Source organism: Peromyscus eremicus, chromosome 12 (genome assembly GCF_949786415.1).
Source record: "Peromyscus eremicus chromosome 12, PerEre_H2_v1, whole genome shotgun sequence".
NCBI lineage: Eukaryota > Metazoa > Chordata > Mammalia > Rodentia > Cricetidae > Peromyscus > Peromyscus eremicus.
In genome coordinates, this window is record NC_081428.1 from 77,614,465 (window position 1) to 77,641,811 (window position 27,347).

At 42.3% G+C, this 27,347-nt stretch overlaps 1 protein-coding gene across 5 annotated transcripts in view; it reads left to right on the plus strand.

Annotated features, from left to right (window-relative positions):
• The window catches only part of Mapk1 (mitogen-activated protein kinase 1), a 69,768-nt gene that overhangs the window by 20,811 nt on the left and 21,610 nt on the right, over positions 1–27,347 (plus strand). For all 5 annotated transcript variants that reach the window (XR_009382220.1, XM_059276816.1, XM_059276817.1 and 2 more), the window contains exons 2-4: positions 18,553–18,735; positions 20,448–20,637; positions 26,546–26,662. Coding sequence is in view for 4 of the 5 variants with exons in the window: in XM_059276816.1 (XP_059132799.1) it covers positions 18,553–18,735; positions 20,448–20,637; positions 26,546–26,662 (490 nt within the window). In the remaining variant the exon portion in view is untranslated. The remainder of the gene's footprint in view (positions 1–18,552; positions 18,736–20,447; positions 20,638–26,545; positions 26,663–27,347) is intronic.

Consider the following 27,347-nt stretch of genomic DNA (forward strand, 5'->3'; position numbering starts at 1 on the left):
GAATATGGGTGAGGGGTTGCTTACAGGAGTAGAGATAACTCAAAGACAGCTGCATCACCAAAGGCCACTCCAATACAGGTGACAGTTCACAAACCTAGGAACGGAGCATACTGTACAGCCTGCAGGCAGCTCAGTCAGGTTGGAGACCAGGTGCCTCAGCTGCTCTAAATGTCTTCCAGGTAGCTGGCAAGTTTCTGTGTCTTCCAGGCAGCTGATCTTGTCACAGAGTTTTCTTTGCAGCTCTGTTCGCTAGCCTCACAAGGACTCTCTTTTTTTTTTTTTTTTTTTTTTTCTTTTTTTTTTTTTTTCAGAGCTGAAGACTGAACCCAGGGCCTTGAGCTTGCTAGGCAAGCGCTCTACCACTGAGCTAAATCCCCAACCACCACACTCATCTTTTATTTCCTATTCTGGTGAGGAGGGGCCTGGTGAATCTGGTCAGTTTCAGTGACTTCCTGAAGTTCCCATGAGTTGTTTACTTTCCTGTCCAAGGAGCTTCCCTACAGGATGCAGTGTTACAATCTCAAGGAAACTGCTATACAACAGCCATCAACCTGGCTGATGGCTGTGCTTTCTTTTTTTGTCTTTTAAGGCATGGTCTCACTATTATAGCCTTGTCTGGCCTTGCAGTTCGCCATGGAGGCCAGGCTGGCCTTGAACTCAGTAGAGAACCACCTGTCTCTACCTCCTAGAGTGATGGATTAAAGGCCTAAACTACCATACCCAGCTTCATTCTTAATCCTTGGGTGCCGCTGTGTCGCACAGCGCTGTCCTGTTGAGCACAGTGCTGATAGTGCTGCAGTCTAAGGCAGTTATTGCTTCAACAACTCTCTTCTTTAGGTTCCTGTTTATTGTTTTCCCTTCTCACTTCAGGCTGAAGTAACTGATCTCAGTATGGTTAGGCTGGTGTTAAGTTTCTTTGTTTACTTGTTTTTACTATATTTTACTTAGTCCATTTAGTTTTTACTTTATCTAATTGTTGGTGTTGATTTTCTTTATTTACTCACCCTGTGGGGTGGGAAGTGAAGGTAGAGCTTGGGATACTCTCTCTTCTTCTACCATGTGGGTCCCTGGGATTGAACTCAGGTCTTCAGATTTGGTTCGCCAGCGAGCACCTTTGTCCGCTGAGCCTTCTTAACTAGCCACTTGGTTGGTTGGTTGGTTGGTTTGTATTTTATTTTTGTTGTTGTTTTTAACCCTGTGTACTGCTTACACTATATGATTGTGTGCTACTAACTTTCATATATCTATGAGTTACCTGTGACATCTACCCACAACCTAAAGTTAAATTTTATTTAAAATAAATTGACTGCCCCTCATTTGTTTGACTTCCTCTTGCTCCACTTTTTTTTTTTGTTTTGTTTTGGTTTTTCTGAGACAGGGTTTCTCTGTGAATCCCTGGCTGTCCTAGAACTCGCTCTGTAGACCAGACGGGCCTCCAACTCAGAGATCCTCCTGCCTCTGCCTCCCAGTGCTAGGATTAAAGGTGTCAGATGCTATGCCCGACTGCTTGGATACTTTTAAATGATGCAGTTATAAACGTTTCTTAGTACACCATCTCTCCCTGAGTCTGCTCTGAAACGGGGTGTCCAGGTCAGATAAAAAACAGTGTTTATAGTGTGTGACTAGATTGCCCGACACATAGGAGCGGTTTGCGTTTATGGTGCTTAAACCTTTCAGCAGTATCTGTGCTTCCTTATTCCCCCTTGATAGGTTTTCCTTTACTTTTAAATAAATGTCTGAGGACAGAGCTGGGTTGGTAGAGTGCTTACCCTGAATGTACAAAGCACCGGGTTCAATCTTTTCACATTGTGTAAACTGGACACCATGCTACACACCTGTAATTCCTACACTCAAGATGTCAAGGAGGATTAGAAGTTCAAGACATCCTTGGCTATGTAGAAGTTGAGACCAGCCTAGGAGATTATATGTATAGTAGCCTTTTTTTTTTTTTTTAAGAGTTTGATAGGATCAAGTAGTTAGGATTGCCTTATTTGGAGGGTTATTTATTTGTAAAGCTAAATCTTTTACTAAGTTTTATGTTTTTATCTAGTATTTGAACCATATTCAAATAATTAGGCCATTTATTCACTAGAAATAGGGTATTAAGCCGGGTGTTGGTGGCACACGCCTTTAATCCCAGCACTCTGGAGGCAGAGCCGGGCGGATCTCTGAGTTCAAGGCCAGCCTGGACTACAGAGTGAGTTCCAGGAAAGGCGCAAAGCTACACAGAGAAACCTTGTCTCGGAAAAAAAAAGAAGAAGGAGAAGAAGAAAGAAATAGAGTATTAATCTCTATTTAGTTATGAGAAGATACAAAGTAGAAGCAAGCTTCATTAAGAACTATTACAGCTAAGTATGGTTGTACACACCTTTGATCCCGGCACTCAGGTGCTAACACTGCACAGTGTCTGATTTCCCCCTTATCTGTAATCCTCTCACAGTGTGGCTCCTTACTATCTGTGTTTGTCTCGTCTGTCCTGTTTTAGTCTACAGACTGTGATCCAGTTCTGTCACTTACTGTTCAGATTCTTTTCTGTTTTTTGTTTTTGAGACATGGTATCACTATGTAGCCCAGGCTGGCCTCAAACTGCTGAGTAATTGATCCTTTTGCCTCTACCTCCCAACTGCTAGAATTAGAAACATGGACCCCCACACCTGTCTTCCTCATTCATTTGCCAGCTGCGGGATACGACACATGTGAATTCACAGTAATGTATTTAGCTTCTGTCCAGTGCATGGGCATTCAGGTGGTTTATAAGGGTTCTCTAGAGAAAGAACACTGACTGAATGAAAATCAATCTCTCTCTCACTCTCATGCACACGGGATTTATTAGAATGCTTACAGGTTGTGATCCGACTGTCCCAACAGTGGCTGGCTCCAAGAATCCAGTAGGTGTTCCCATCCTCCGGGGCTGGAGGCCCTAATGCAGTGAAAGGATGGACTGCCAGTGAAAAGGAGAACAGGCTTCCTTCCTCCATGTCCTTATGTATGCTGCCAGCAGAAGATGTGACCCAGATCAAAGGTGGGAATTCATCCCTCCCAGGTGTGCCCAGCCACATGGGTGTTAGTTCCAGATGTGGTCAGGTTGACAAGGATAACTGTCACAGATTGGGTGGTTTCCTGAGCTTGTATGTCATCTTTGTGCAGGTACTGTGCTGATGTTCCCTGTATTGTTCCAGTTTAGTGTGTGGGCAGGGTTTTCTTATTTTGTAACTTAGCAGTATCTAGGTCAGGACTAGAACTCAGAGCTTTTGATAGGCATGCTGTGCTTTCTTCTGACAAATTAGTTCTTTTTTAAATTACGACATTGGAAAATGTAATAAATAGCAAGATTTTGGGGGCTTAGTGTTAAGAGCACTGGCTGTTCCCGAGGAGGGGACCCAGCATCAGTTCCCATCACCCATATGGTGACTCAAAATTGCCTGTGATTCTTGTTCTAGGAGATCCAGTTTCTACTTCTGGCCTCTGAGTTTCTTCATGCTTGTTGTGCACATTAGCTCATGAAGATAACACACTGCACATACAAGTAATAAGTAATTAAATAAATCTTTCTGTTTGGTTTTTGGCAAGTGTGGGGGTATTTTTGTTTGAGACAGAGTTTTACTGTGCAGTCCTGGCTTTCCTGGAACTCACTATATAGACTGGGCTGACCTCAAACTCACAGAGATATACCTGCCTCTGTCTCCCAAGTGTAGGGATTAAAGATGTGCATCACCATGCCTGGTGCATAAATCTTAAAAAAAAAGCAGAAGATTTTTAAAGCCAGAAGACCTTGAAAAATGCATCTGTAGTCATCAGCATTTGTGTGTGTGTGCTCTGGGCTCTAGAGCACCTTTCTCTAGAGGCTACATATGGCATCAGATTTTACATACAGTACCTGTCAGGTATTGGAGCATACACACTAATCATTTGAGTATATCCAAAGCACTTATTACTGTTGGTTTCAGAGCCAAAATGGCTTTAGGCTATCTTTTATTCTTTCATTTGTTCATTTAATGGTTGGAGCTCGCTTTAAAAAGAAAAGAAAAGGACAAAAACCCAGTTGCTGTGGCTTAGTGCACTATGAGAGAGCCAAGTTAAAAGTAAGGGATACTTGTAAAGCAGTCATTATCATCTACCTGCTTATTTTTGGAACAATAATTTGGATCAGTCTAACTTGTTTAGCATCTGAAGACAAGTTAATTTTTATCTGTGAAATGAAGTACTGTAGTTTTGTGTTCATATAATTAAAGTTCACCAAAATGGGAGGCTTAGAGAACAGCTTAATGGCTTCCTCTAAAAATAATCCATTCACAGTTGATAGGTAGCATTTTGGTTGCTTAATGTTGTGTACAGTATGTGATACTTTTACATAACCACTTTATTTAGACAAATATTATTGAGTCTTTGCCATGAGATATGACTGCATGACAGATAGCTAGAGAGGATAGAGAAAAAAAGCTAAACATAATCAGAAATTCTATACTGAAACACAGGGAGATTGTGGAAGGCTGGGCATTTGTTCTAAAGATAATGTCATTAATCGAAACCTGTTCGGACTATTTCCCTTGGAGTTGCCTTCATTATCAGCCACAAACTAAAGGAAACCAGCCCCTTAATTTTATATCACAGCTCAATGTGTGTAGGGGTGCATGTTCTTGTTGGTTGGTTTTTTTTGTTTGTTTGTTTTTTGGTTTTGGTTTTGGTTTTCGGTTTTTTGAGACAAGGTTTCTCTGTGTAGCTTTGGTTCCTGTCCTTGATCTTGCTCTTGTGTGGCCATGGCTGTCCTGGAACTCACTCTGTAGACCAGGCTGGCCTTGAACTCGGAGATCTGCCTGCCTCTGCCTCCCAAGTGCTAGGATTAAAGGTGCGTACCACCACCACTCAAAGATTTGTTTTTTATGTCTGTGTCTGTATTAGTTAATGCCACAGGTATATGGCTGCACATGGTAGTCAGAAGTTGGGTATTTGGTCCCCTGGATGTTTAATAAAGGTGTTTATGAGCCACCTAGTATGGATGCTCAGGTGCTCTGAAAGAGCAGCAAGTGTTCTCTACTGTAGAACCATCTCTCCAGCCCCCTACTTTTTTTTTTTTTTTAACAGGATTTCTTCCTGAAACCTGGGACTCGACTGTTGGATTAGAATGACTAGCCTGGCTGGGCGGTGGTGGCGCACGCCTTTAATCCCAGCACTCGGGAGGCAGAGCCAGGCGTATCTCTGTGAGTTCGAGGCCAGCCTGGACTACCAAGTGAGTCCCAGGAAAGGCGCAAAGCTACACAGAGAAACCCTGTCTCGAAAAAACAGAAAAAAAAAAAAAGAATGACTAGCCTGCCATTCCCAGGAGTCTGCCTGTCTCCACCTTCCCAGGACTGAGATAATTAGCACACACCACCGTACCTGGCTTCTCGTGTGTGTGCTGAGGATCTGAACTCGGATTCCCATGCCTGTGTGGCATGTACTTTACCAGCTTGTCTTAATTAGGGTTTCTATTATGGTGAAGAACACCATGATCTCGGCAGCTCTCAGAAGGAAAACATTTAATTGAGGTGATAGCTTATAGTTTCAAAGGTTCAGTCCATTATCATCATTTTGGTGTGCAGGCAGACATGGTGCTGGCTACATCTTGATCAAAAGGCAACAGGAAATGGACTGTGACACTGGGCGGTATCTTGAGCATAGAAAACCTCAAAGCCTGCCCCCACGGTGACAAACTTTCTCCATATCTAACTCCCAACAAAACCACATCTAATAATGCCACTCCCTACGAGCTTATGAGGGCCAGTTACAAACTACCACACCTACTGCGCTCCTTTTCTCCATTTTCCTCAGTCTTTTAAACATCCTTTCTGCAGTATAATTTTTATGCAGTAAATTGCATCTTTTGGGACAGGGCGGGAAGAGAGAAGTGTAGTTTAGGATATGGCTTGTGCTTAAGAATATATGAGGTCCTGAATTTAAGTCTCAGCACCAAGAAAAAGGGGGGGGGGTAAAATGATTTTTTTAACTTCTTAAGGCAGGATCAATGGAGCTCTGGCTATCCTGTAACTCACTGTAAACCAGACTGGCCTCAAGCTCACAGTAATCTTCCTGTCTCTGCCTTCCAAGTGCAAGGATTACAGGGGTGTGCCACCACGCCCAGCTGAAATGCTTCTTTATATAGTTAAATCTTGGAACCTGTATGTTTGTGTATCCACCACCACCACCACCACAGTGAAGTCACCAAACATTCATGTCACCACAGAAGATCTCTGTAGCTAGAGTTTTCCTGCCTGGCCCACAGTCAGGACAAATCTCTGACACCCGCCAGTCCCACAGCCACTCAGACCCAACCAAATAAACACAGAGACTTATATTGCTTACAAACTGTATGGCCGTGGCAGGCTTCTTGCTAACTGTTCTTATATCTTAAATTAATCCATTTCTATAAATCTATACCTTGCCACATGGCTCGTGGCTTACCGGCATCTTCACATGCGGCTTGTCATGGTGGCGGCTGGCAGTGTCTCCCTCACCCAGCTTCCTGTTCTCTCAATTCTCCTCTCTGTTAGTCCCGCCTATACTTCCTGCCTGGCCACTGGCCAATCAGTGATTTATTTATTGACCAATCAGCAACACATTTGACATACAGACCATCCCACAGCAGATCTCTTCCTCCTTTACAGTGTATACCTCAAGCAACCATAGACCAGTTTTTGTTTTTGTTTGTCAGAGGTTACCAACAGCTTTCCTAGAAGCTCAAATAGATTATTCCATTTCATATGGAAAAGAAAATAAGTACCTTTTTACTGTCTGATTTTCCTCAAATTCATGTGTTACCTCACGTCTCAATCTGTTCCATGGATGGATATACCTTAGATTATTATTCTCTTCCTTCTCCACTTCCCTTTTTCTTTTCTATTTATTTATTTACTTATGTGGCAGTGGTGGCACATGCCTTTAATCCCAATACTCCAGAGGTAGAAGCAGGCGGATCTCTGTGAGTTCAGGACAGCCAGAACTACACAGAGAAATCCTGTCTCAGAGAGAGAGAGAGAGAGAGAGAGAGAGAGAGAGAGAGAGAGAGAGAGAGAGAGAGAATATGAGAATGTGTGTGTGTCAAAGTCTCTCTGTGTAGCCTTGGCTTTCTTGGAACTCACTATGTAGACCAGGCTGACCTCAAACTCAATCCTCCTGCCTCCATCCCTCTCATCTCCTATCCACAGCTTGTTTGAGTGGTTGGGCTGGAAGGTTTTGGGTTTTGAAGCTGTGTAGCTCAGGCTTTCCTTGAACCTGTGATCCTCTCAAGTGCTGGTATTACAGGTGTGTGCCTTTGCACTATTTAGTGATTGTTTTAGTTTTTTTTTAAATAATTTTTCATACAACATTCTGATTATGGTTTCCCCTTCCCTCATCTCTTCCCAGGTCTTCTGCACCTCTCTATCCATCCAACTCTATGACTTCTTTTCTCTTTAGAAAACAAACAGGCTGTATGTATATAGTTTTGTTTTGTTTGTAATGGGCGCCGTGGCTATTTGGAGGCTGGAGGTGTCAGATCCCCTGGAGGTAGAGACACAACCCAAAGTAGGTGCTGGGAACTGAACTGAACTCAGATCTTCTGCAAGAGCAGTGAAACTTCTGAACCATGTCTCCAGCTCCCACATCCTTTACTTTTGATGGACATTTGAGTTGTTCCCAGTTTTAGGCTTTTACACATAAAACTCCTGTAAACATTTTTACACACATCTGTGTGGGAATAGATTAATTTCAACTCACTGAAGTTGCTAGTTTGGTTTGTTAAGTGCATTTCGGTTTTCAGAAACTGTCAGCTGTTCTCCATAGTGGTTGCACCGTTTGTAACCCCACTTGTAGTGTGTAAGAAGGCCGCCACTGTGTATGTCCTTGTCACCACTTCCTGCAGCCAGTCTTATTTTTGCCATTCTAGGGAATGTGTGGTTATAATGCATGTTTGCCTTTTCACTCTTATTTGTATTTTCCTGTTTGTTACAAAATATTCTATTGCCTATTTTAATAATTGGGTTATTGTCTTACTTTGAAGTTATATTTGGGGGGCGGGGGTATGAAGGCCAGAAAAGGGTGCCGATCCCCTGGAGCTGGAGTTGCATGCCGGTGGTTGTGAAGCAACTCAACATAGGTGCTGGGAACAATATGTGCTTTTAGCTTGCAAGCCATCTCTCAAGCCCAAGTTCTTTGTTCTGTTTGTTCGGTTTGTTTTTACTTTTTGAGACAGGGTCTCTGTGTAGCTCTGGCTGTCATGGAACTCACTGTGTTGACCAGGCTGGCTTGCCTCTGCACAGTGATTAAGAGCACTTGTTCTTGCAGAGAACCTGGGTTTGATTCCCAGCACCTACTTGGTGGTCCACAACTGTCAGCTTCAATCCCAGGGAATCCGACACCTTCTTCCGACCTTTATAGGCACCAGGCGCACACACATGTGGTGGGTGCACATACATATATGCAAGCAAAACACTCACTCACATAAAATACAAATCTAATTTTTAAATACATAAATGTGACACTTTCATTCTCCACTTAAAATGGAAGCATGTTTAACATAAATACTTAATTCTTGACATAATTGTCAGGTTTCTTTAGCATACCTATGAGCCATGCTCTGTACTCAGTGTACTGTTTGTCAGTTTTTGAGATTGTGTTTTTTTGTTTTCAGAGCTGAGGACCGAACCCAGGGCCTTGCGCTTGCTAGGCAAGCACTCTACCACAGAGCTAAATCCCCAACCTCTCAGGTCTCTGTTTGAAGGCCTCTCTCACTTTGCCAAGAAGTTAGAACCTTCTGTGAATTCCCAATTTAAACCAAGTTCTCTAGTCATTTTAAATTTTTTTTAGATTTATTTATTTATTATATATACAGCATGTATGCCTACAAGCCAGAAGAGGGCACCAGATCTTATTACAGATGGTTGTGAGCCACCATGTGGTTGCTGGGAATTGAACTCAGGACCTCTGGAAGAGTAGTCAGTGCTCTTATCCTCTGAGCCATCTCTCCAGCCCTCTAGTCATTTTAATAGCACTAATTATTTATATTTTTCTCCATATTCATGGTAATTTGTTCATAATATAATCATATATTAATATCTATGTCTTTATTTCTCCCTGTGTAGTTATGAGGTCATAAAGCTGTGTTTTCACCACTCTATCCATAGTGCTTAACACAGTTGGAGATGATTAATAAAGAATTTCAGGGCAGGCAAGGTGTTTCTTCCTACCCATTATTCAGGGAGCTGCTGCAGGAGGATTATCGCAGGTTCAAGTCCAACCTGAATATGGACTGAGTGAGACAAAAAGTATTTGAGGAAGTTTTGCTGTGTAATTCCTTAAAAACTGATATTCCTGTCTCTACCATTTCCACTGAGCCTATAAATTGCCCTTGTAAAAAGAGTTCTTTTTCTTAGTCTTTCTTGTTCCATGGGTCCTTTAGGCCAATGGTTCTCAACCTTCCTAATGCTGTGACCCTTTAGTACAGTTCTTCATGTTTTGTTGACCCCCAACCATAAAATTATTTTCATTGCTACTTTGTAACTGTAATTTTGCTACTATTATCATAATGTAAATACTTTTGGAGGTAGAAGTTTGCCAAAGAGGTCACAGCCCAAAGATTGAGAATCATTGCATTAGGTTGTTACTAAAACTTGTGAGCCCTCAAATCAATACTTTTGAATGAATATAAAATTACAAAAGAGGGCTGGAGAGATGGCTCAGAGGTTAAGAGCGCTGGCTGTTCTTCCAGAGGTCCTGAGTTCAATTCCCAGCAACCACATGGTGGCTCACAACCATCTACAATGAGATCTGGCTCCCTCTTCTGGCCTGCAGACAGAACACTCACTGTATACATAATAAATAAATCTTTAAAAAAAATTACAAAAGAAATTGGAAACATTGGAATATTATTTTTGTGATGTTAGGATTAAACAGAATACCATTTTACCATTAAGAAAAGTTAATTTTATCTGGACATTATGGTGCACATTGTACTTGGAAGGTAGAGGCAGGAGCTGCAAGTTTGAGGCCAACCTGGGCTACACAGTGAGTTTTAGACAAGCCTGAACTGTACAGAGATCCTGGCTCAAAGGAAGAAAAGATCCCTTCAACATATGTACTTCTTTATTAGTCCTTAATCGTAAAGAGCAAGTGGCAAGTCTTAGCAGCTGCTCTAACTTTGGAGTGGGGACGGATGGCAGTCGTTTGAGAACTGTAGCCGTGGTCGTCTTGTGGGCGCTCCTAGTTCTGCTTTAACCTCCTGTGTCGGCGGTCGGCGTGGTGCCTGTATCTGACTGAGCTACCCCTCCCTGTTCATCATTCAGATGTCACCCTTTGCTCTACCCCAGGACATGGGAACTCAAGCCACATTGTCCTGTGCAGCCCTTGTCCTCAGCCCTCTGAGTACCCATGGCTCCTTCTACAATACCTTTCTCTTTGGCTACCTGTTAAAACCTTAATCCGTCATTGAAATACCACCTTCTGCACACAGCAGAGAGCAGTGCCTAGCATTTAAGAAGCACTTGGCCAATTGTAGCTGTTACTAAGTAAGAATTGTTCATAAAAGTTACTTTCAGGCCAGGCGGTGGTAGTGCATGCCTTTAATACCAGCACCAGGAGGCAGAGGCAGGTATCTCTGAGTTCAAGGCCAGCTTGGTCTACAGAGTGAGTTCCAGGACAGCTGGGGCTACTTAGAGAGCCATTTTTCATTTTATATTTGTTTAGCTTTTTTGAGGAGATATCTGTTCACCCCAGATAGGGCATTAAACCAAAGAAACAATCCTACCCAACTTCAGCTTAATGAATCAAATGAGTTTAGGTGGTTACTTTCAAGCGTGTATGACTCAAAAACAGCTACATCATTGAAAAACCCTCCTCAGCATAAATGACCATGTGGGAAAGCTGTATCCCTGGAGTTCCTGCACAACTATATGGAAAGTCTCTTTCAGCAATTGTTTACTACTTTCATAGCTTTTGGAGAGGGGCTGTTTTCCTTTCCCTCCATCAGAGAGTTAGGGACCCAGCCTGCTCCAAGACATAGAATTTTAGAAGACACTTGGAAATAAATATGCTAGAGATTAGGATAAGGAAGACATCATACACACATTTACTTCTAATAAGCTTAAACTAGCACCACACATTTAGCAATATAATGTACATTACAAAAAGGAACACCATACAGATCTCCACTGGCTCTTGTATGTTTCTAATACTCTCTCTCTGCCCAGCAATTCTGACAGATTGGCCTCTACAAACCACCAATTCTGTTTTCAGCTCAGAGGGGAACTTCCAACATCCATTTAGGTTTGTTTTTTTCTTTCCTTGCAGCTTTAAAATTGTACAGGCAGCAAACTAGATCAGTCATAGGTTTCAGACATCTTGCTGACACATACGTGCAGCCCGTTCAGTGTTAGAAAACTTGTTAGACCAGTGAGGTGACCAGTGGATAAAGCAGAAAGGTGGAGGAGAACACTACTTCACAGGTTGTCCTCCATCCTCCACACGGGCTTAGTGTCTGTTCAGTGTTTTGATGTTTGTTTTCAACTACCAAACTTCGGGTTGATTTATTTTACTATTTATTTATTTGGGGGACAGGGTCTCTCTACATAGTCATGGCTGTCCTGGAACTAACTCTGTAGACCAGACTGGCCTTGAACTCAGAGAGATCTGCCTGCCTCTTCCTCTGCCTCTGGAGTGCTGGGATTAAGGGCATGCTCCACCACTACTTGGCAAGAGCTTGCACTTTATCCAAAAGTTAGAGGCAGAGAGCCTGGGCCTTGCATTGGCTTTTGAAACATCAAAGCCCACCTTCCAGTGACTCACTTTCTGATCCTTCCTAAATAGTTCCAACTGGGAACCAAGCATTCAAATATATGAGCCTTTGGGGACCATTCTCATTCAAAGCACTGCATTCCACTCCCTGGCCCCCAGAGGCTCATGGCCATATCATAATACAGAGTATTCAGTCCAACTTCGAAAATCCCCATAGTCTTTCACAGTCTCAACACTGTTTCAAAGTCCAAAGTCTTTTCTGAGTCTCAAGACAATCTTTTAACTATAATCCCCTGTAAAAGCAAAAGGCAAATTGCATACTTCCAACACAATGGTATAGAATTGCCTTTTCAAAGGGATGAAAGAGAGATTATTGAAGAAATACTGAACCAAAGCAAGACCTGAAACCCAGCAAGTCAAACTCCAAATACTGTATCTCTATGTCTGATGTCAAAAAAGCTTAAATGGCTCCATAGCTTTGTAAACTGCAACACACTTCTCTTTGGGACTGATTCCATTCTCTGTCAGCAGCTTTTCTCAGCAGACATTCCATGTACTGTCACCTCCAACAAAATTCAGCTTAACTTGGACAGATTCATGCAGTGGCCGTTGCAGGCCCCCATGCGGGGACACCTCTGGCTTTAGCAACATTCCTCAATAGCTGTGGAAGATTCTGTCCTTGACTCTAAATGTAGAACCACTGCCTTCTTGTAAGGGATGAAACTGGCCTTCTCCTTTAATTATATCTGCATAAGCTTTGCTTTATAGTTGTTCTTTAGGCTGAGGAGATCGTCAGGTCCCACCCTGAGGGTCCCACACTCTTTGTTCCATTTTTAGTTTTTCTTGTTTTTGTTTGGGATTGTAGACACAAGGGAAAAAAAACCTTACACAAGAATACAGAGATGGAGCCTGTATTCCGTCATTGGAAGGTACGTGTTTCCTTGGGACCACTTGGTAGAGGCTAGCATCTGCTCAGTTTCTCCTATATAAAGTAACTTTATTCATTTTGTCCTCAAGCTTTGGGACAGTTCTAAGACTACATCTGAAATAACCTTGGGCCATCTGGGTAATGGTGGCGCACCCCTTTAATCTCAGCATTCAGGTAGCAAAGGCTGGTAGATCTCTGAGTTCAAGGCCAGCCTGGTCTACAAAGCAAGTTCCAGGATAGCCAAGACTCCACAAAGAAACCTTGTCTCAAATAACTTGAAAAAGAGCTGGGCTGTGGTAGCGCATGCCTTTAATCCCAGCACTCGGGAGGCAGAGCCAGGTGGATCTCTGAGTTTGAGGCTAGCCTGGTCTACAGAAGGAGATCCAGGACAGGCACCAAAACTACACAGAGAAACCCTGTGGGGGGCAAGGGACCACTTGAAAAAAGAAATACCCTTGGGCCTTGGAAAGAGCTTGACCTGGTCTCATTATTTTGGGCATCTTGGATGGGTGGATGGTGACATAAGCCAAGTTGTGAAGATGATGTGTCCAGGTACTCTAGTGCCTTTGATTCTTTGCATGTGTTTCTCCTCTGACGTTAATTAATTTCCCCTTTCCTGTCGTCCCCCCCCCCCCCCGTTTTGCCATGGGGCACTTTCTCTTCCACCCTACTAGTCTCCAACCTTAATTTGCCTTCTTTCTTCATAATACCTTTCCAGTTGTCTACCTGCATTTTCTAGTATTCTTCCCCTGCCCTGTTACCATTTTTTAAAAGATCCCTGGTTTTTTTGCACTCACATCTGCCTTCCTTTCATTTTCTTACAGGACCAAGGGCACCTCACTTCATCTCACTGTAGACTGAGTTAACTGTTCTCCAGTTCTGTAGCCTTCTCCACCTCAGTTTGAAGTTCCTTCTCTGACTTCTGAAATACCACTGTCTTCCCTCCTAGTCTGTCTGAGTAAACACATTGACTTTCAAGTTGGACAAGAGGTTCTTGGTCTGTTATTGTTTATTCGTTTCTTACCACCCTTAACTGGTTTATCATCTTTACGGAGAGTGATACCTGCTGCGGCTTTTATTGCTCTTCCTTACACTGCTGAGAACCATGGTCTCCATCCAACACACCCCCCCCCCCCACAGGCACCTTTAGATCTCTAAGTCAGGTAGGCTAGGGGTGTAACTTGGTGTAGAATACTTGCCTACAGTACCCAGGGTTTCATCCCCATCACCACATCCATTCAATTCATTCATTCGTTCATTCATTCATTCATACATACACACATAAATCATTCTTGGCTCCTATCCTAAAGGGATATACCTTGCCCTCTGATATTTGCAAGGCCTAGAGTGTAACTTTAGAGTCCCACATGCTATAAAAATCGAGTGAAGAAATATTAAATGGAATATATGTTCTTTCTTTCTACTATGATGAGTATTATATCTTCTTAGTGACCTTGAAGGTCAGACTCAACTAGAAAATTTTTAGGCTTTTTAGAGTTCTGTGCCAGCAGGTTCAGGAGGGCACACCTGTACCATAGCCCTCTTCTTTCCTCAACCACAGTGTTCCCCTCACCTTGATCTTCAGAACAAGAGTGATCTGCTAGGCATGGGTTTGCATAGTTTCTGAGACAGAAATTGAGAGCTGTTGGTGAGCATGGTTCTTTCTGGGAAGGGACAGTGCTGGGGGAAGTCAGTGGTCCCATAATCATACTGGTACTTCTCCCTTTCCATATGTTACATTTCTACTTCCTTTTAACCCTGCTTTTTTGTAAAAAGTCTACTCCTGTAGGATATGGTTTCTATAGGGCCTGCTTGCTTGCCTGCCTGCCTGCCTGCCTGCCTGCCTGCCTTTTAGACAGGGTCGCATTATGGCTGGCCTTGCACTATTTATGTAGACCCATTTGGCCTCTGACAGAGATTTGCCTGTTACTGCCTCTTCCTCCTGGATGCTGGGATTGAAGATGTACACCACCATACCTGGAGCTTAGACCCAATTTTTTATCCTTTCTCTGATATCCTTATTTGGAATTAATCTACCCGGATTCTCTTTTCATTTAGGAAGCAAATTTCTGTGAGGGTAATGTTGTGTATTGCTGTCTCCATTCTTCACTAAATTCAGAGCTTTTTCCACCACACTTATCATAAAGTCTTTCAAATGGGAAGTACATTTCAAGTAGTTTGAGTTCTCCAGAAGCTGTGACCAGCACTCTTGTTGCTGTGGTAATCCTATCAAAACAGAAAATGAAGTTGGTTTGCCATCACTATTCATAATTGACTCACATTGATTCCCTTTTCTTCTCTAAGTGTTCACAAAGCATCTGTTAAATAATATCCAGAATTTTGTGCCTTTGAGTTCATATTTGCAGATCAGTGTCTTCTGGATCTATTCCAACTTATCTCAGCCCTGGAATAAACCAGACATCCAAAGTCCTGTACCCCTCATTTAAATTCTTTGATTTATTCTTGATAATTTGTGCATATATGCAATGTATCTGGGTGCTGTCTAGCCCATAATCTCCCCTCCCACTTCCCCCAGAGGCCTCCAACATTTCTCTCTCCCATGTTCCTATCTTATTTTTCTTGTAACCTTTGAGTCCAGTAGTGTGCCTACATGGACATGGGACCATCTACCAGAAGATGAGCAACCCATCAATCATCAGCTGTATCCCCAAAGAAAAATGACTTCTTCCCCAGCAGCCATCACTTGCCAGTTACTCCTCTGCTATTATTGGGTGTCCTGAAGCCTTCTCTCATTCATACTGATGTGCTGATTGGCTTGATCATATGCAGCATTTCACATCATTCCTCCTCATCCTCCATCTCTTACATTCTTTCCCCGATCTTCCGTGAAATTTCCTGAACCTTGGGAGCGGGTGGGGCATGATACAGATGTCCAGTTTAGGGCTGAGCATTCAGCAGTCACTTGTTCCCAGCACTTTGACTGCATTGGCTGCTGCCCACTGCAGAAAGAAGTTTCTCTGACCAAGCTTGAGAAAGCATTGAAACTTATGGGTGTGTGTGTGTGTGTGTGTGTGTGTGTATATATATATATATATATTTTAGAAGGCAATTTGACAGCATAGCCAGTTAGCAAAACAACATTAGTAGATTCACCTCTGGGACCCATGGCTTACCTGGCCATGGACTTTTGACTAGATTTATGGTACCAGACACAGCTCTCCTGTAGAGCGGGCCTCAAATCCAGTCTAGAAGTTGTGCTGTGATGAACTTGGGCCTTCTGGAAGAACAGAATAAACTCTTATGCACTGACCCATGCCTCTTATCCCCCCTCCCAGACAGGGTCTTTCATTATGTAACCCAGGCTGGCCTGGAACTTGCTATATAGACCAGGTTGGCCTTGAACTCAGAGATCTACTTCCCTCTGCCTCCTTAGTGCTAGGATTATAGGTGTTTGACATCAAGACAGATACCCTAGCTCCCCTTTCCATTTAAAATTTTATTTGTGTTGCCCAAATGTATGTATCCATGCAGACAGTAGCAAGCCACACTATATGAGCAGGATCATGGCTTCCTTTCAGGCGAAGGTGGAAGAGGATGGGTATCACACCTTCAAAAAAGAAGTCATCTTGATTATGTCACTACCAAGTCATGTGATACGGTAGAAGGCTACACTGCTTAACCCCTTCTGACAGCCCCATTCCTTTAATCCCAGCAGGAGGCAGAGAGGCGGTTCTCTGAGTTTGAGGCCAGCCTGGTCTACTGAGTGAGTTCCAGTACACAGAGAAACCCTGCCTCAAAAAAACTAAATAAATGGGCCGGACAGTAGTGGCACATGCCTTTAATCCCAGCCCTTGGTAGGCAGAGCCAGGCGAATCTCTGTGAGTTCGAGTCCAGCCTGATCTACAAAGTGAGATCCAGGACAGGCTCCAAAGCTACACAGAGAAACCCTGTCTTGGGGAAAGAAAACCAAAACCAAAAAAAAAAACCTAACTAAATAAATTGCCCTGCCTTATAAATAAATAAATGAACAAACAAAACAAAAGCCAGTCCTGGTAGATTATAATTCTGTAAAGCAAACCAGGTTTGACTACTGTGTTCAATGAAAAATTAAGAATTTATAATGTTGAGTTTCTGACCAGGATTTGTACTTAATTTTTGCAATGTTTTACAATGCTGAAAGATCAAATTTCAAGACTTTAAGATGCTACCAGGCAGTTTTCTGGCACTGAGCTGACCATCCCAAACCCCAAACATTTGTAACTGTTTTAACTGTTTTTTCTCTTGTTATGATTACCAAAGAGAGGTTTCTTCCTTTTTTTATTTATTTTCGAGACAGGGTTTCTCTGTGTAGCCCTGGCTGTCCTGGAACTCTATAGACCAGGCTGGCCTTGAACTCACAGAGATCCACCTAAAGGCGTGTACCACTGACTGCCTAAGAGTGTTTGTTTCTATAGTAGATCCCAGTGTAGATACACTTGCCTAAACTGTACATCCTTTTGCCTGCCTCCCTGAAAACCACTACTTTGGGCCCTAGTGTATAAACCAAGGAGAGTAACATTTAAATAGTCATTCTGTTTAAGAACTGTATTTCATTTCACAGTATTTGGGGACAGTTCGGCATGTTGATGGCGTTGTGAGGTGATTGCAACCACCAAGGTTGCTACTCCTAAAGCATCATCTTCGGATAGATGCAGTCAAGGGTATCAGTAAAAGGAGATAAATACCGTTTTACAAGTGTGAACTTTCGAATAATAAACTTTTACTGTGTCATGTTTCTAGCACTTAATGAGGAAACAATAAAATATTTTACTGCTTGCCAAAATTCTCATTGCTTTAGTCAGTGGCCAGATGTTATTTATTAATATAAAATGCCTTTGTAGAAAATATTTAGTTAAATCGCTGCGCCCCCCCCCCAAAAAAAAGATACAAAAAATTTTTTAAACCATCCTGAAATTGAAAGTAAAATATATATTGCTTCTGTTCAGAGTTAGTAGTTGGGTCTTAAGGATAGCTTGGGAAGAACTGGAGTCCTATCATGGCTGTGAAAGTATTTTTTAGAAGATTACTTTGTAGGTTTTGTTATAGAATTACTCCAATATCATGGTTCAGTTTCTTGAAAACAGTAACAAAAAATAGTCCTTTTTTTGCATGTGAGAAAGTTGATAACTGGGCTGGAGAGATCACTTGGTGGTTAAGAATACCTGGTGCCTTTGCAGAGAGCACCCAGGTTCCATTCCCAACACTCAACAGGCAGCTCACAGCTGTCCGAATAACTCCAGTTCCAAAAGATCTGATGGCCTCTTCTAGCCTCCAAGGGCACCGTACACATGTGCACAGTCATACAGGGAGACAAGCATCCATACACAGAAAATAAAAATAAACAAAAACAAATCTTTTTTTTTTTTTAAGGAGGTTGAAATTGATAAAGGAGATAAGCATCCATATGCATAAAATAAAAATAAGCAAATCTTAAAAAAAAAAAAAAAAGCAAGAGGTTGAGGTTGATAAAGACAATTAAGCTTTCCAAATCTGGTTTTTAGTGATAAAGCTGTTGGTTGGTTGTACTTGATGTTTGTGCTGAATCAGGGAATTCAATACAACTATCAATAGTTGTTTTGGAGGCAGAAATGATATTCTCACCAAAATATATCTGCTGTTATTTAAGACAATGGGAAAATGTTGTGGTGATTTTTTGTTGTTGTTGTTGTTGTTTGTTTTTTTGTGGGTTTGATTTTTGTTTCCTGTAAACCCATCTCAGGTTTGTGGAGATGAGCATTCATCTTGTGAGCAGGGCCCTGCAGCTCTTAATTGTCAAGTCAACATCTGCTGTATTCTTTTCTGCCAAAAATTTCTGTGAGCTGTTTTTAATACTGTCTTTTCTCACGTAGCACACCTTTGGTTTTTTTTAATTTTATTTTTAGCTCTGCTTATGATAATCTCAACAAAGTTCGAGTTGCTATCAAGAAAATCAGTCCTTTTGAGCACCAGACCTACTGCCAGAGAACCCTAAGAGAAATAAAAATCTTACTGCGCTTCAGACACGAGAATATCATCGGCATCAATGACATCATCCGGGCACCAACCATTGAGCAGATGAAAGATGTGTATCCTTTTCTACGTTAGCAGCTGCCTCACTGCTCCGTAGTCACTCTGTGGAGTAATAACTGGAAATGAAGGAAGTGTGCACAAAGCATTTTTCTAATCGTTCCTCCCATACACATAAAGCATGCTAAGAGGAGATTGTAATTTGCACTTTAATGTTTAAAGCATTTTATTTTTTCTCCATTTTATCAGTTTTTGGTAACTAATTCTAATATGTTTTTGGTAAGTTCAGTGTTTCCTGTGTCTCTATAACAGTTTTCTTCCAGTTTTAGAAAGTCTTGGTTATTGTTATTGCCAGCCGCATTATGATAGTGAGAGGGAAGCAAACATTCATTCACGTGAGGAAGCGGGTACACCTGGCTGATCAGCGCCTTCCAGACAGTCCTAGTGTGTTCCTCTTTCAGTCTCAGCTTCCTGTCTTTAAAATGGATAAACTGGGGGCTGGAGAAATGGCTCAAAGGTTAAGAGCACTGCTTGCTCTTCCAAAGGTCCTGAGTTCAATTCCCAGCAACCCCATGGAGGCTCACAACCATCTGTAATGAGATCTGGTACCCTCTTCTGGCCTGCAGGGATATGTGCAGGAAGAATACTGTATACATAATAAATAAATAAACCTTACAAAAAAAATGGATTAAACTGGGCCTCGTGATATCTTAAGGCCCAATCAGCTCTGATACCCGTAATTGTAGCCAGCATTAGAGAGCAAGGCTGAGCTGCTCTAGAAGATCCCCTTGTAGTCTACACCTCTCGGGAGTGGCCGGCTCCATGTCTCCAGGCAGACCTACTTTTAAATGGCTCTGTTAGTAGGTGGTGTGGTATGTTAAGTGATTTGGTTTTTTGGTTTTTCTATGTAGCCGTCTTCTGTCCTGGAACTTGCTCTGTAGAACAAGCTAACCTCGAACTCAGAAATTCACTTGCCTCTGCCTCCCAAGTGCTGGGTGGCACCACTGCCCATCACAATATAATTTTCATAAGAAATAATGTGGTTTAGCTGAAGTTTTAGGTGCTTAAATAGTAGCTATGCAGAAAAGAAAGACGAGCAGAACTCAGCATCAACCCTTCACACTGCTTCCCTTGGTCTTATGTACATACCAACAGTAGTCAGGAACAGGGAAGAACAGCAGAGAGTGCACTCACTGAAGAGATTGGTGGCGGGAAGCAAAGAATTCACAAATGTCATTACACATTGCTTCTAGGCCAAAAAGATGAGTACTGATGTTGGTTGACCACCATGCTCTTTAAGCTTTGGAGGCAGTTGGCTGGTAGTGGACAATTTTGGAGAACAGGGAAGTTGAAACTTCAAGATTGGCCAATATTCTGTTTCACGTCTCAGTCTAGACCCACAAGAAGCAGAGATGATGTATGTTCTCTTCTGTGAGAGAGTACCCATGTTTTCTTCAGTTTCTCCTTTCCATTGATGGTCTTGCTGTATCGGAAGCTGCATGGGAAAAGGATTAAGAGAAGTTGAATTTGGCCGGGCGGTGGTGGCGCACGCCTTTAATCCCAGCACTCGGGAGGCAGAGGCAGGTGGATCTTTGTGAGTTCGAGGCCAGCCTGGTCTACGGAGAGAGATCCAGGAAAGGCGCAAAGCTACACAGAGAAACCCTGTCTCGAAAAACAAAAAAAAAAAAAAAAAAAAAAGAGAAGTTGAATTTATTTGGTGCTTTGCTAAGTATGACCAACTGTTGGATGTTTACCTTAACCTGTCAAACAGATATATAGTACAGGACCTCATGGAGACAGATCTTTACAAGCTCTTGAAGACACAACACCTCAGCAATGACCATATCTGCTATTTTCTTTATCAGATCCTGAGAGGATTAAAATATATACATTCAGCTAACGTTCTGCATCGTGACCTCAAGCCTTCCAACCTCCTGCTGAACACCACTTGTGATCTCAAGGTCAGCTAAGTCACTTATATTTTATAGCAAAAATACAAGTACGCAATATGAGTCTTGTTCCTTGTTCTTTAACTCATTCTTCCTTTCCAGAGATAGTAGCCACTATAGCAAGTTAGTAGCTCTTTCTTTCGGGGGTGGGGGTGGGGTTTCGAGACACGGTTTCTCTGTATAGTTTTGGTGCCTGTCCTGGATCTTACTCTGTAGATCAGGCTGGCCTCGAACTCACAGAGATTCGCCTGGCTCAGCCTCCCGAGTCCTGGGATTAAAGGCGTGCGCCACCACTGCCCAGCTAAGTCAGTAGCTCTTATGTGCATGTGTGTATGTTTTATGTGCATGCTTACATATTCTATGTATATAGTGTCATATGCGTTGTTTTTAATCCTTTGTACAAGGAAAGCAAAACAAGGCTCATGGTCATACAGAGCTTCTCACGGGGATAGACATAATCTAAGTGTTCAATATTGTCAGGTATGGTGGCACATGCCTCAGATCCCAGCACTGGGAGTAGAGGCAAGCAGATCTTTGGGAGTTAAGGGCAACCTGAAGTATGTAGTATGTTTTAAAATATGTGTGTGTGTGTGTGTGTGTGTGTGTGTGTGTGTATAAAACATTGACAAAGTTTTTTTTTTCCAACTATGTACCTTAGTAAAATGAAAATACATGTCCACACAAAAACTTGTACATAGGTATTCATGGTAGTATAATTCATTGTCACTGAAAAATGTAAACAATCCAAATGTCCAGCTAATTGTGGATAAAATGTGATAGATCTATACAGTGAGTTTATAGTAGAAAGCATTAGGGGAGACAGTTCTAATTTGTTAGTTTTTTTTTCTGTTGTTAATTGTTTAAGGTTGCATAACCCTGTGCCTGTAATATTAAAAACTATAGCATTGTATACTTTATGTGAATTATATCCCAGTAAAGAAACTTTAAAAGTATGTGTAGATGTTTAGGAATAATAATTTCTTGAATTTTCAGTTAAATGAACATTCCTGTGTGAAGCTTTGTTAGGTATGCCACGCCAAGAAGTATGTGTGCCCCTGAAAGTGGAAAACTGAGAGATGGAAACCCAACAGACAATGTGTAACTGATAGCATATGCTGTATCTGGCTACAGAAAATAGTACTCAAATGCAAAAGAGGAAGATAATGTCCATGTCAGCCCTCCAAGGATGAACAGGCTTTCATAAGTGAGGGCTTCTGTTGGACACAGGTGTCATAGGCAGGAAGACCAGAGGAATGACGGTCAGAAGCAAGGGAGGAGTTAAGAAAAGTACTACATCCTTTTCTGTTGGGGGCAGCACTGGGTATTGGGCAGTCGCTAATAAGCAAGAGAGATTGGCTGAAAATGAAATATGGACAGCCTTTATCTAAAGCTTGCTTTTTTGTTGTTATTTTGAGACATGGTCTGACTATATAGCTCAGGCTTAGTAATAGGTTTGTACCTCCACACGCAGCAAGGTATAGTTAGGGCTTATCCCAAACTCCATTTTCCTACTTCAGCTTTTTATTATTTGCATACTCCACCATATCTGGCTTCACTCACATTTTTAAGGTATATATCTGGAGTATGTCATTCATATGGAGAACATTTCATTCCAAATATGAGTGTGGTTTTTCACTGAGATTCTTACTTGCCATAGCAAGCATGTACATGCAGAATAGGCTATGGTGGCAGGTGGTATGTTTATATGACACGTGAGCTAACACTAGTGGGGAGGAGAGTCACCTACTCAAGCTCTAGAGTACATCAAGAAGTACCACCACATTGTGGAACTTCATGATGACCCTTTATTTCCCAGGTCCACAGACACACATACGGGGTTTAGACCCTATTTACAGCTTCTGTTGGCTTATTTTCAGTGGAGTAGAAAATGGGAGTGTGTGTGCTCATTGTTTGCCAAACAGAACTCACAGAGTTATCAGTAAGCATTCCCACAGCCTGTTTGATTGCATTTACACCTGTAAAGAAGGATACAAAGTGGAACGTGTTTTTAAGAACATTTGCATTTACATAGTCCAAGAGGTGGTCAGATGGGAGTGCTGAAGTTCAATGGCCCTTTAGGCTTGGGCTGCACTAGTTGTCTGGCTTCTTTTGTATGGAGGTATTCTGAGTATTACTAGGGCTTTGTCTATAGCTGTGATAGATTTGTTTGGGTAGTGTGTTGTTGTTTTATTGACTTTGTTAACTAGGTTAGCCTTCAGCAGTATGATATTAAGGAAATTTTGTGGCCAGGCATGGTATCGCACACCTTTAATCCCAGCACTAAAGAGGCAGAGGCAGAGGCAGGCAGATCTCTGTGAGTTTGAGGCTACACAGTGAAACCCTGTCTCAAAAGAAAAGAGGGAGGGAGAGAGGGAGAGGAGAGGAGAGAAGTTTTCTGGCTGCACTGAGTTATAAGATGAAGAGTAAGCTCTACAAAAAAGAAACACTGTGAGTCACATGTTGAAAAGTTTAAGTCGCTCAGAAATGGAATGGATTGGTCGTAGTTTACCATAGGAAGTGGTGACTAAGAGTACTTTTCTTCAGACATGAGAAATATCATTTATTCATTGCTTCTTTCTAGTCTTACTGCTACGGTTCCTGTACTGGAAATCCTTCATGCTATTAACTCTAAAGGAATTGGTTGATAAGACTTTGGGGGTTTTTTTGGGTTTTGTTTGTTTGTTTGTTTGTTTGTTTTTGAGATTGGGTCTCACTGTGTTGCTCTGGCTGTCCTGGAACTCACTATGTAAACCAGGCTGCTCTTGAACTCACAGAGCTTCCCAAGTGCTAGGAATAAAGGCATGTTTTACTAAAGCTTCAAGATCGGTCAAACAGAATTTAGAACTTAATTGTATTATTCCTCAAAAGTGGTAGCTGGAGGCTGGTGAAAGGGCTCAGGTGGGTAAAAGCACTGCCCAAGCCTGACAACCTGAATTTGATCCCTGTATTGAACAGTGGAAGGAGATAACCAACTCTTAAAAGTTACCTTCTGACCTCTATACACACACCATTCAAACACATAATAATAAAAATAACTAAAATAGATAGTCTTACAGCTGGGCTAGAAATGTAAGTCACTGGTAGAGTGCTTTGATAGCATGTGTGGGGACCAATGACCATCAGGGTTGTAAGCTCTGTGGCAAGCAAGCTGTCATTTAAAGGAGGCTCAGGCTCATGATGGAGGTTTTGTATGCCAAGTGGAGAGGCTGGAGCGGGCAATTCCCTGTGGAGAACCACAGGAGTTCCTCACTCTCCATATGGGAAGTGTCTGACCTGTCAGAGGGTTCTTGGGGGAAGGAGTGAGGAATGAGGAAGTATTAGATAAAAAATATAGACCTAGACGAGGAGAAAGACAAAGGTACAGGATAGCTTGCAGGGGGTGGGGTGGGGGAATGGAGCCTGGGTCAATACCTAGCTGCCCAGACTTTATTCATGATGGGCCTTTTAAACATCAGCAAGAGGAAGGACAAAAGCCATCCCTCTTCCAAGGTCAAGGTATAAAGTACCAACAAGTGTAGGCCCTTCAAAACACCTGGTACCCACACCTTTGGCCAAATATCCCATTATGCAGCCCTGTGGGGCTAAGCAAGCCCAGACTTTCTGACCTTGAGTAAGGCCTTACTGGCCTTATGGGCTCCCACAGGGGACGTATCCTGCAGGAGAGTTAGGAAAGAAGAGGATGCCCTGTCTGCTTCTTTTGATAACACGGTGACGTTCTGTAAAATACATGTGCAGCTTCTTGGATGCTGTGTTGAAGCAAACGAGAGGCTCATTGAGGACAAAGATTGCTGCCTCTGCTGCCAGCCCACAGTGAGCCAGAGGAAGGCGCTGGGGCGTTGGGTAGGGCTGCCTCTGCTGCCAGCCCACAGTGAGCCAGAGGAAGGCGCTGGGGCGTTGGGTAGGGTCTTTGCCTGTGTGGAGTATCTGAACAGAGAGTGAGGTCCAAATAACTATGTCCTATATCTTTTAGACTTGTTCTTTTATTGTTGTCTTACTTTTACAGCCAAAGTTCAAGTCCTTGGTTTTTTTGTGTATTTTTCTGTATTTCTCTCTCTCATTAAACTTGTTTTATTGGGTCTCAAAATTCTGTCACAGAATTTTGGTCAAATTGTTTCCATTAAAAAGTACGGATTTGGGGCTGGAGAGATGGCTCAGCAGTTAGGAGCATGGTCTGCTCTTCCAGAGGACCCAGGATCAGTTCCCAGCAGCCACATGGCAGCTCACAACTGTCTGGAACTCCAGCCCTAAGGGATTTAACATCCTCACAACTCCAGTCCCAAGGGAGCCAACACTCTCACACAGACATACATACAAAACACCAGTGAACATAAAGTAAAAATAAATAAATCACAAAAAATTCAAAATACCAATTTTGATTGCCAGGTTGGGGGGGGGGGGGCGGCAGGCAGGCGGATCTCTGTGAGTTTGAGGATCTCTGTGAGTTTGAGGCCAGCCTGGTCAACACAGCGAGATCCAGGACAGGCACCAAAGCTACACAGAGAAACCCTGTCTCAAAAAAAAAACAAAAAACCTAGAAAGGAAAAAGAAAGAAAGAGCACTGATTTTGAAAACTATTAACTTTAAAATGCCACACACAAAAAATGATTCACAAAACATTTGCCTTTTCTTCTGGGGGTTTTACAATGCATTATCATTAACCAGTCTTTTACTGTTGAACTTAAGTGCCAGCCCTTGTATTTTAGTTGACTTAATACAATGAAGCCTCCATATTGATCTGTCTTCCAAATGGCCTTCTACTGTACTGTGTCCCATCTGTTAACCTGTCCCTTTCTTGCATTGGTTTCCTGGAGACCGGAGAATTAAAATTTTGTATTTATATTGACCTAGTAGAATGTGTCCACATTGTGTTTGTGCTGGAGTCAGTGAGGCAGCTAACTCAAGCAGCATCACAGTGTTAAGACAGCTAGATCGATGGGAGTCTTGGGAGGTGCTCCTGAGAGTCAGGATGGGAGAAACTGAGTGCTGTACATCCTGTCACTGGTGGGTGACAGGATGGCTGAGTGGTGAAGCCAGATGACTTGAGTTTAATACCTAGGAACCACATGATACGAGAGAATCAACTTCCTCTGAAAGCCATCCTCTGACCCCTAACACACACACACACACACACACACACACACACACACACACACAGAACATCAGAACCAATGGTTTATCTTAAGTACATGAAAGTTTTAAAACTATCAGTATTGGCTGTGTGAAAAGTAGGGAAGTGAGAAGAATTTTTAGAAAAAAAAAAAAAACAAAAAAAAATATTTTTAGACTAAATGGAAAATTGGCCAGAAATAGGAGTTTGAGAAATAGGACAGGGCAGACAGCTTAAGGAGCAAATCATCAGTGATTCTGTGAGCTGCAATGGCATGGAGAGGAAAGGGGCTCTGGATGGGTTTGGTGATTTTTACCCCTATCACTTTTGTAGTTAAGGTTTAATTTCATTTCTGTGTTTGTGTTTATATGTCTGTCCATCATAGTATGTGGCTGCACAAGGAGGCCAGAGTCTCAGATCCCTTGAAATGTGTAGGCAATTGTGAGTCACTCAGTGTGAATGCTGGTGACCACTCAGATCGTCTGCGAGAGCAGTCTGTGCTTTTCACTATTGAAAAGCACACCTCTCCACCACCACCACCCCATGATGGTTTTTCTGTGTACTCACAATAGCTGGTGGTGATGAAATCCAAACATGGTTGTCAGATTATGCCTGTTTCCTCCCCTCCAGCATGTGGTCTGTCATCACCTCAGAATGAGTTTGTAGTGTCCAGAAAGATGTCTAACATAGTATTGGTAGCATACTCTTGTTATAAGTCTTGTTACGTTACTGCTATTGCCTTTTTTATTTTCATAGTGTTTTGATATTAGCTCCTTAGTATCTCTAAAACGGTATCTCACTTTTTCCCTTTAGATCTGTGACTTTGGCCTTGCCCGTGTTGCAGATCCGGATCATGATCACACAGGGTTCTTGACAGAGTACGTAGCCACACGTTGGTACAGAGCTCCAGAAATTATGTTGAATTCCAAGGTAAGAAAAAGAAACAATAGCTATAAACCTTGGTCTCCATCCTTCAGTCTGGTGTATCTGGCCAGAGCCAGAGTGCTGCTTAATCTTTCTCAGAATTGAACTTTTGGGCCTTAGGGTTTACTGTCTTCAGTCATGGTAACCGTAAAGGTCTGTGTCCTCCCTTGTCTGTAGTACTAAGGCACTGCCTGTGGAAGCTTCCACACCTGCTTTTATGTTGTTACAGTTTCTAGTAATTCGTGTTTCTGTGAATATGTTCCAGAGCTGTTCTTCAATCTTTAAATTACCTAATAATGAAGAATTTCTCTTCAGCAAAATTACTGGGTGTGGAAAGAATAGGAACCACTTGAAAATACGGGGTAGATACATTTCAGAATGAAATCCATCCTCCTCTTCACTGATTTGCTGTGAAGAGTAATAGATCCAGGTCATCCAAACTCTGCTAACAAGATCTGGGTCTTGGGAGCCAGGCAGTGGTGGTGCATACCGTTAATCCCAACACTCAAGAGGCAGAGGCAAGCGGATATCTTTGATTCCAAGGTCAGTCTGGTCTCCACAGCTAGTTGCAGGACAGCCAGGGCTATACAGAGAAACCCTGTCTCAAAAAATAAAACAAAACAAAACCCCAACAATCTGGACTGTGGTAATATGTGGTGGTGCATACCTTTGATCCTGCCGGGAGGCAGGG